Source organism: Coregonus clupeaformis, chromosome 33 (genome assembly GCF_020615455.1).
Source record: "Coregonus clupeaformis isolate EN_2021a chromosome 33, ASM2061545v1, whole genome shotgun sequence".
NCBI classification, from domain to species: domain Eukaryota; kingdom Metazoa; phylum Chordata; class Actinopteri; order Salmoniformes; family Salmonidae; genus Coregonus; species Coregonus clupeaformis.
In genome coordinates, this window is record NC_059224.1 from 23,698,605 (window position 1) to 23,709,639 (window position 11,035).

At 38.0% G+C, this 11,035-nt stretch overlaps 1 protein-coding gene across 2 annotated transcripts in view; it reads right to left on the bottom strand.

Annotated features, from left to right (window-relative positions):
- Positions 1 to 6,112, bottom strand: part of gata4 (GATA binding protein 4) — a 10,344-nt gene extending 4,232 nt beyond the window's left edge. Inside the window, exon 1 of one of the 2 annotated variants that reach the window (XM_041860415.2) lies at positions 5,259 to 6,112. In XM_041860415.2, the coding sequence (XP_041716349.1) occupies positions 5,259 to 5,793 (535 nt within the window). In that variant the 5' untranslated portion in view covers positions 5,794 to 6,112. The remainder of the gene's footprint in view (positions 1 to 5,258) is intronic. The other variant, XM_041860416.2, reaches the window with a different exon arrangement.
- Between the last annotated feature and the right edge of the window lie 4,923 nt (positions 6,113 to 11,035).

The window sequence follows — 11,035 nt, forward strand, 5'->3', positions numbered from 1 at the left end:
TCTCTGTGGGTCTATTGTTTAGAAATGTCAGCACCGGCAGTCCGTGTTAAAAGGTCAAGAGTAAAATATTTTTTAAGTGTCTATTTCAATGTTCCATCTGAACACAATATAACCCTGTCCCATTAAGTCTTCATAATAACAGAATGTAGCATTTATCTATTGCTGTTGGCTCTTTCAATTTCTGAAGAGCGTATCAGTCTTTAGTCATTGAGAAAACACCTTTCAATTGAAATGGAATTGGAATGGAATTCAATGGTAGTGAAAACAGTCTCCCTGGGGCAGAATCATAATTTCAGATCCACAGATGTAACTCAAGCTTTTGGGTAAATCATGTATTGATGTCAATGAGAGTTGTGTGCGGATCTCAGTTTGCAACCCATATTATCACCCCATGTGCTACTCTGCTTCCCCTGATGGGTCATATTGGCACCATATTGTTTATTACCACTATAGACAAGAAATGTGTCTCCTGTATATCCCTCGAGAGCTTATCTGAAGGGCTTACTATTATGTTCATAATTAATGTGATTGTATCATTGTAAATTTCTGATGTGTTTACGTTCAAAACACAGAATAAAATCAAGCACAGGCCGCAATGAAAGGCCTTTCTCTCAAATACTGCAAGTTACACTAATAAGCATCTTTACTGTGATAAAGTACATTAAAAACATCCCAATATCAGATTAGATCAACTATGTTAAATCCTTACACATTACATTCTGGAATATATTATACATGAAAAACATCCCAATATCCGATTAGATCAACCATATTAAATCCTTACACATCACATTCTGGAATATATTATACATGAAAAACATCCCAATATCAGATTAGATCAACCATATTAAATCCTTATATGTTACATTCTGGAATATATTATACATCTACATGTAAGGATTTAATATAGTTGATCTAATCTCATATTGGGATATTTTTCATGTATAATATATTCCAGAATGTAACGTGTAAGGATTTAATATAGTTGATCTAATCTGATATTGGGATGTTTTTAATGTACTTTATCACAGGAAAGTTGAGTCTTGGGGAGTTTTCCTCTCTCCCTCCCTCTCACTCAGTCCACCTCTGGAACAATAGAGACTTTCACTCTCTCTTCCACAGTGGAGCTGTGATAAACTCAGTCTAAAGTAATGGGTTTGGATTTAAGTACAACAGCACCCAGAGAGGTGAGAGGGTTGGATTAAATCAATGTGTTATCTGTAAAACTGGAGTATCTACACTGGAGATCTCATATGAAAGCAGTTTCTTTTGATATGATCATGTTACCTGGCAATGTTATTGTTCCTGTGTTGAAATCTAAATCCAGGTTTGGTTTCTACTTCTATCAGTGGTTGGTTGTGTAGCTAAGATTTGCCAAATTAATGGGAGTGATTGTAAAAATGTGGATTGGAGCAAAGACATTATCTCAGCCATAGATCAGTGCACATATGGACAGCTTCATAGAAAAAGACATGGTCATACTAGATCATATGGGGCCCCGTGTAGCTCAGTTGGTAGAGCATGGCGCTTGCAACGCCAGGGTTGTGGGTTTGTTTCCCACGGGGAGCCAGTATGAAAAAAAATGAAAATGTATGCACTCACTAAGTCGCTCTGGATAAGAGCGTCTGCTAAATGACTAAAATGTCTAATGTAATCATATAAGGTCCAAAGCAAGAAACCCATCACAGACTGAGTAACATGTAATCAGACAAAGGTGATGATGACACAAGCCAAACCAGTGCTTGTGGTGAAACTACCATCCTATTGTGATTAACTTTTGATCACTGTGTCCAGAGTTCACCAAAACCACATACTGAGGCAGATCCATGTCCCAGTGGTTCCTATTCAGAAGCAGATCCAGAATCAGCCAATTCCTATGCACCAACTGTAGACGGCATCAGCATTAGCCGTAGAGATGGAAGACAATTTCCAAATACACAAAAATATAAACGCAACATGCAACAATTTCTAAGATTTTACTGAGTTACAGTTCAATAAAGTAAATCAATCAATTGAAATAAATTAATTAGGCCCTAATCGATGGATTTCACATGACTGTGCAGGGGTGGAGCCATAGGTGGGCCATAGAGGGCATAGGCCCACCCACTGGAGAGCCAGGCCCAGTCAATCAGAATGAGTTTTTCCCCACAAAAGGGCTTTATTAAAGACATCAATTCTCCTCAGCTTTTTGTGTGTATGGAACATTTCTGCGATTTATTTATTATTTATTAACATTCAGTACACTCTTAGAAAAAAAGTTGCTATTTAGAGTCTAAAGGGGTTCTTCGGCTGTCCCCATAGGAGAACCCTTTGAAAAAACCTTTTTGGTTCCATGTAGAACTCTTTCTAGAGAGGGTTCTACATGGATCCCGATAGGTTTCTACCTGGAACCAAAAAGGGTTCTACCTGGAAGCAAAAAGGTTTCTTCTATGGGGACGGCCAAATAACCCTTTTGGAAGAGTTTATATCAGTAATGAATGTGGGCCTATGCTGTGTACTCCTACCACCAGACCAGTAAGCGGTGGTTTTTACCTGGACTTTATTTGACATGTAAATATTACCTAGTTTCTGACACACATTTTATCCAGAGCGATTTCCATTCCAGTTGCAATGTGTGGAATTCAGTCTTATCATTCAGTGTGAACTAAAGTCTCCCAACCACCTGCAGCAATCACACTGAACTAGGCAGGAGGGAGAATCAACCTTCATTTTCTATAGGATCACAATATCTCTATTACAGTAGGCTTATGAATATCTTATGACTAAATGTTAGTTTTGGGCAGTCAATGGTTGTAAATGGTTGTAAATAAACTGGCCTCAACCAGCACTCTAAATTAGAAAAGGTAATGGTGGAATTTTTTTCTTCTGATATTTTATCTATAAATTGAATTGTGTTTCATATTTGTTCTTTGAACCTTTTTGATTCTCTCTGTGATGAACAGGAGGTGTTCTGTCCCATGGTTTGCCGTGAGCATTCACCTCTTGCTTCAGTTTTAGTTTGTGATGATAGGGTTATATCCATTCTTAAATAGAATAATCTGTACCTCAAGAGTGATAAATAATTATAACATGATTGTATTCACAATAACATGAGATGTTAAGCTTTGTAGGCCTATATGCAGTTGTATCATCATGCATAGCATGCGTAAAAGCGTGGGTGGATAAACGACTGCTGTGCTTGACTTTTTAGATCATGAACATGAGACCAAACTAAAACTATTTGATATTTCTGATTGATGTACCATGCATAATGTAGGCGACATCCATTCATCTTCTGGTCTGCTATTGAAATTCTTATCGGTTGAATTTCAATATCAGTTTAGGTAGAATTAAATGTGCATTTTGTTTTTATTTTGAGTTGTTGGTTTTATTCATTCGTTTGTTGCAGATGACTGAAATAAAATAAATGTATCCTAGGCTACATTTAAGTAAAATAATGTCAAATTCATATAAATTTAATTTAAACAAAGTGGTAGGCTAAATAAGGGATTATAGTTTTGGAATTTATTCACTTATTATCCGAAGTGAATTACTTCTAAATTTGCAATCTCTAATTTATGTTGATAATAACTGGGTGGCAATAGCCTGCTTTGATTTATAATGTAATCCCATTTCCTTTTGCTTATTTTTAAATGTTTTATTTTATTTATGTAGGCCTATTTAAATCTGCCATCGAAATGCCTAATAGAACGAATGCGTCGGTGAAAGATAAAGAAGCTGTCGGACAGAAGGGTGTAAATAAATAACAATTATTCTGAGAAACACGGGGATTGTCAAAAATAAGAGTTTAATTAGCTGAATATTTGTATTTCTAAAAATGTGGATTTTTTTAAATGTCCAATGCAGCCGTTTTTATCTCAATATCAAATCATTTCTGGGTAACAATTAAGTACCATACCTTGATTGTTTTCAATTAAAATGGTTTTTAAAAAAAAGCTTCTTAGCAAAGAACAATTTCTCAAGCATGAATTTTGCTAGGACTGTCTGGGAGTGGTTTGAGTGGGGAGGGGAAAACATAACATTTGCTGTTATTGGCAGAGAGTTTTGGAACTCTCTTATTGGTCTATTAACTAATTTACCACATGGTGATGTCACCGTGGAAGGCCAAACTTCCACCAAAACAGGCTGAAATTTCAGGCTCTTTTCAAACAGCTCTTACAATAAAAGGGAATTATCATCATTTTCACAATTTCACAGTATTATTTCAATCTCACAGTGTGGAAATATATATAAAACACTTGATCATTTATTAATGGTAAAGACTCATACTGTAGCCTATAGCCTAAGCTATTTCTTACACCTGAACTAGGTATCCTAGTCTATTTCCAGCTTCTTGAATTGTTTATTATACAGTTAAACTGTGTTATGATCGTTTTATTCTTCATTTCCTTGGTTTGACAAGGCAAAAATGCCTGTTACTTGACCATTAAAATGCCTTGCTTAGTCTGAGACCTAAAACCTACAATAAACATGATAAAAAATATTTTATTCAGCAAAATATCCATAAAATGCAATGGCTTGGGCTGGCTATGCAGTTTGATTTTTTTTCAATGCAGGCCCCAATGTGTAATATTGTCGTACTCTACGCCTATCTCTATCTACCCCGTTGGCCATTAGTGTTCTTTATTATCACAAATGACAAATGATAACAAATGATAGAAATATCGTAACATGGGCTACTCATACGACATGACCCTCCCAATGTGTTAAAGCAATGCATTGACTTTGTCTATTTCAAACCATTGATTAAAGTTATCATGACTCAGGCTGTGATGAGACCTGTACAAGTGTTTCGGTGATATATGGTTGTATTATTAGTATTGCTTTCATTTGGTGGAAACCATGTTAAACTAATAACATTATGTCCTGATGACTTGGAAAGATAAACACGTTCAAATTTGGATAAAAATGTGGAGATATATAGGCTATATTAGTATGCGCAGTTTAACGAACGGTTGTTGTGTGCTGACCTTTGGATACATCTGACATTTTTTTACATTTTAGTCATTTAGCAGACGCTCTTATCCAGAGCGACTTACAGTTAGTGAGTGCATACATTTTTCATACTGACCTATAACCTACTGAATCAAGTATGACATTTACCAATAGCTTTAATTCTAATAATGAAACAACTGAAATGTAGGCCTACTCTTGGCAATGTGTTAATCTGAATTTGAAAGCAATTTTTTGTAGCAAAACATTTGTCGACAATGGAAAACCTGACACGAAAAGGTTAATATTTCTGACCATGTTTTCACCTTTCTTACCTAAGTTGGGGTGCCGTGTCTGGCCCCCGGACTGCAGGCTATGCAGGACGGAGCTGTCGAACTGAGACGTGGCCCACGTCCCGCCCATGTTGGGGCTCATATAGGCCGGGTACGGACTGTGGTAGGACCCGCCGAGGTTTCGCGTCCCGTAATGATCCCTCCCGTTGGCGGAGATGTTGAGCGGACTAGTAAATGTGGTCGTCTCCCGAGCCACGGCGATCCCGGATGAGAGAGGTGGGCTGGTGGAGAAGGAGAACCGCGGGGAAACCGGAGGGTGGTGCGCATTTCCCGTGTTGTAGGAGGGCACCGACTCGGAACCCGGCTGCGCCCAGGCCGAGTGGCTCGACACGGGGTTGATCTGCTGCGAGGACCCGTGGGTCTGGAGGTAAGGCAGCGTGGGGATCATGGGGGTGACCCGGGTCGTGGGCACGTACACCGGCGAGGTTGTGGCGGAGGCATTGTGGAGGAAACCGGGCTCGTACGACGAGGGTCCGTGGTTGGTTGTCATGGTTATGCCCTGGTACATATCTACTCCTCGGCGGTGACCATCAGCGTTGATAGTCGGTTATGATAGTAGCTGTGTCCACAGGCTCCTCGCTAACGCATGAATGATTGCTAGTAATCCAACAGAAATTCTCTCCAACTTCTTCTGTAAACTGACTCTTGTCATGTAGTCAAACATAGGCTACCATTTCAAATAGTTTTTTTAATTCTCTGAATAGACTATAGCCTAATGTAGGCTACAATAAAATAATAACCATCTCTCCAGAGAGGAGAGGAGTGGGAAGCCGAGGCACAGTAATGGACAAGATTCCTGCTTTCATGTTATCATCTCTCTCTCTCTCGCTCTCTCTCTCTCTCTCTCTCTCTCTCTCGCTCTCTCTCTCTCTCTCTGTCGCTCTCTCTCTACCTTTCTCTCTCTCTCTCGACACACCCTTCACCGTGACTACTGAAGCCTACTCTACCCCAGCTTTAGTTTGAATTGTTTCCTGAAGAAGATCCTACGATTAAAGAGATTGTCTTTGTAAATACCAGAAGATCAACGGCATATTTCTCAGATACGATTAAATATGTAATCCAAAATAATAAAATACAAGTATTGCCTACAATGTAACATAACATTTTGGGAAGCAACTGAGAAATAATATATTTTTTATATTTCCCACCTATTTATTTCCCCACTTTAGCAAAGTCAATGTAGCAGTTCATGTATGATCATTTTTGCTCAGACTATCACGTTCAGTTTTTCATTGATTGCCAAAATTTGTCAAAATATGAAACAAATAACACAGTGTAACTTAAAAAACCTATCGAATGATGTACAAATATTTATGAAAAAAGGTATTTGATAAGTTTGATATCTCTTTTGTGAACGTTTTGTTCTAGCCTATTACAAATCAACTCGGTGCGCGTGATTGTATTTGTATGATTTTCACATTTCAAAATGCTTTATGAGATTTACCGCCGAATAAAGTAAAAACTAAAATATAAGACATAAATATATATATATTTTTTAATTTGATTGAATGAGCCTGGACATTCAATAATATTTTTCGCTTGCTAAATGATTACGATGAAGACCTTTAGTATTGTAAATTGTGGTGTTAGCCAGTCAATAATTATAATTATAACAACAACAACACTAGGGCTTACCAGACAATAATAATAAAATGATTAATAATAGCAATACAATAAACAACACAAATAAACAAAAAAAAAGTCATAATAATGATAATACAAATAATAATTCCATCAATAAAATAGCATAAATATAATGTTAAATATAATGCAATTTTTTTGACCTAAGGAATGTTTCTATCACCGGCCGGCCCGGTGGTCGACGCCAGACACGTCTTTAGTCCTACTCGTCGGATGTGTCGAGCGTTGTTGTTCTCTCTCAGATGTATACCTGTCATCAACACTTGTGAATGTAAACACACGAGGCCACTTCATTGTTCCCGCTACTTCCCCTTGACAGTCATACTTTGAATTATGTGGTTCAACGCACTATGCGTGTTGCCAAGTCAATGCGTGCACTTGCGTGTGTGCGTGTGTGTGGCTCAGGAGCAACGTTTTGTCCGTTAAGTCAGGCTAATTTCTTTCAAATTTCGTTTCATATTTGGTTATACATGTACATTCATTATAGTTCAAAGTATTTCTTAAACGAATATAAATTGATATTCACAACAACAACAAACATATCAATATCAGTGTCTGTGTGTGTTAACTAAATGTAAATTAATTAATAATCAGCAATGAAAAATAAAAGTACGGTAATAATAGGGATTGATAGCTAAAAAGCCTTTTGGAGTGTGTGTGTCTGTGTGTGCGTGTGCGTGCGTGCGTGTGTGTGCGTCCGAGTGTGTGTGCTAGTATGTGTGTGCATACAGTTAGAACATAGCCTATGCGTTGGTGTGTGTATGTGTGTGATATGCATGTGCTCGAATACTCCAGTTTCAGGCTTTCAATGTCACTATAACATCAATTGCGATAAGGTGGCGATGTGTAGCGGGAGTCGCACGCATGTGTGTGTGTTTAGGACTTCAGAAAGTATTCACCCCTTGACTTTTTCAACATTTTGTTGCGTTACAGCCTGAATTTTAAATGGTTTAAATGGAAATGTTGTGTCACTTACCTAAACACAATACCCCATAATGTCAAAGTGGAATTGTGTTTTTAGAAATGTTTACAAATTAATAAAAAATGAAAAGCTAAAATGTCTTGAGTCAATACGTTTTCAACCCCTTTGTTATGTCAAGCCTAAATAAGTTCAGGAGTAAAAATTTGCTTAACAAGTCACATAATAAGTTGCATGGACTCACTCTGTGTGCAATAGTAGTGGTTAACTTGATTTTTTAATGACTACCTCATCTTTGTACCCCACACATACAATTATCTGTAAGGTCCCTCAGTCAAGCAGTGAATTTCAAACACAGATTCAACCACAAAGACCAGGGAGGTTTTCCAATGACTCACAAAAAAGGGCACCTATTGGTAGATGGGTAAAAACCAAAACACAAAAACTTGAATATCCCTTTGAGCATGATATAGTTATTAATTACACTTTGGATGGTGTATCAATACACCCAGTCACTACAAAGATACAGACGTCCTTCCTAACTCAGTTGCCGGAGAAGAAGGAAACCCCTCAGGGATTACACCATGAGGCCAATGGTGAATAGTTACAGAGTTTAATGGCCGTGATAGGAGAAAATGGAGGATGGAAACCTATGGCAAGACTTGAAAATGGCTGTCTAGCAATGATCAACAACCAACTTGACAGAGCTTGAACAATAATGTTGTACAATCCAGGTGTGCAAAGTGCTTAGAGGCTTACCCAGAAAGACTCACAGCTGTAATCGATGCCAATGGTGAGATATTTATGTATATGATTTTCAATACATTTATAAACATTTAAAAACACGTTTTCACTTTGTCATTATGGGGTATTGTGTGTAGATGGATGAGAGAACATTTTTTAAAATCCATTTTGAATTCAGGCTGTATCACAACTAAATGTGGAATACGTCAAGGGGTATGAATACTCTGAAGGTACTGTATATGTGTGTGTGTGTGCGTGTTACTCTGGTCCAGTCTATTGTGCCATCAGGCCGGTGGCCAAACAGGATGCTCTTGGCCGTCATTGTGGCTACAGTGAGGGTTGACCAGTCTTCGTGGAGCAGCGAAAATAACAAGACACCACCCTCTGTATCTCACAGGGCTTCCTACACCTCTCCCCAGGGGCCCTCTCCCAAGGGGCCCTGTTCACCCGTAAGGCTGGTTCTGGTGAAGGCTGACTTTATCCTGCCTGCCTGCCTGGCCTGCTGCCTGAGCAAACTCAAAAAAATGCTGTGTTTGTTTGGTTGACCCAACTGCTGGATTGCAGGCCTTGAGTCACTTAGATGGGTTGTTTTCTTTAAAAACTGCTGGGTTATTGATGCTGGGTGCTGGGTTATTGGTGATGGGTTATTGAAGTATGACCCAGCAGGTCTGATCTGAAGACTGGAGGCATAGTTTAGTAGGCACGTGGCTTTCAGGTAGTTAATTTTAGCCACCGATGAGAGTAAATGTCATTCCTGTTCATCTGTTCTGTTGTATAGTTATCACATGTTAAGGTTGGACATTGACATTTTTGTAGCTTCAATGAGGCTTATAGAACTGTATAAGTTCCCCAAAAGCCTATGTAAATCTCATTGTTGGGATACAATAAGGAGGTATACCTTATAATGCAATAAGGTGGTATACATTATAATAATATGTAATAAATAATCTTAAAGGTGCAATATGAAGAATTCTTTCCACCATTTCCTGGTTACTAAAATTCGAATAGTTCACCTAATTTCAGTTTACGTGACAAAACAAGCGATGTATAATGTAGAGAATCATTGTACCATCTAAACCGCTGTGAAATATATTTTCAATAACAAAAAAGAATGCATTTTCAGCTTTTTGAAGCTAGTGTACAAAACCCAATGTAAAATATGCAAAAACAAAATGTAAGAACTGGAATCATAGAAATAGATACACGTAGAATAGATCTACCGCTTCTTAGACTTGCTTTCAGTGATAATGACAGATCTATAACTCACATTTCTATGTGAATTTGGTCAGGTCGCCCAAAAAGTTACATATTGCAGCTTTAACATCATTGAAGAATGTGTAAAATGCCCCAAAATATAAGAACATTTCAATTTGCAGTATGTAAACTTAACCTCTATAGGATCGATGTCCCGTATACGGGACGGTTGAGCTAACGTGTGCTAACGTGATTAGCATGACTGTTGTAAGTAACAGCAAACTTTTCAGGACATAGACATGTCTTATATGGGCAGAAAGCTTAAAGTCTTGTTAATCTAACTGCACTGTCCTATTTACAGTAGCTATTACAGTGAATAAATACCATGCTAATGTTTGAGGAGAGTGCACAACAACAAAACATTTATCACGTCAACTGGTTTGATACATTCACCTCTGAAGGTAAATATTGTACTTACATTCAGTAATCTTGCTCTGATCTGTCATCCTAAGGGTCCCAGAGATAAAATGTAGCATAGTTCTGTTTGATAAAATAATTTTTTATATTCAAATGTAGGAACTGGGTTCTACAGTTTGAGACCCTGCTGTCTCTGGCTCCACACCCACTGCTGCCATCTAGTGGCCAAAATCTAAATTGCGCCTAAACTGCAATATCATATTGTGGCCTTTCTCCTGCATTTCAATGCTGATGGAAAAAACATTAAAAATAGAAAACACATGTTTTTTGTTTGTATTATCTTTTACCAGATCTAATGTGTTATATTCTCCTACATTAATTTCACATTTTCACAAACTTCGAAGTGTTTCCTTTCAAATGGTATCAAGAATATGCATATCCTTGCTTCAGGTCCTGAGCTACAGGCAGTTAGATTTGGGTATGTAATTGTAAAAAAGGGTCTGATCCTTAAGAGGTTAACATGATGAACAGGTGGCCAATTACTATGACGGGTTGCCAATAATATCTATCTGAAAGCCACGCCCCTAATAAGCCATGCCTCCTGAAAATAACCTAAGGATTAAATTAAAACAGACCCAGCTGCTAGGTCAGCCCAGCATAAGAGTAAACATTACCCATCTGATGGTCAACTTAACCTATGTTTGGGTAATCCCAACAACCCAACTTGTTAGGTTATTCACACAACCCAACTGGCTGGGTCAAATAACCCAGCATGCATTCTGTCCTATATTTACCCAGCGCTGGGTTACCAAATAACCCAAATTGGGTTGTTTTT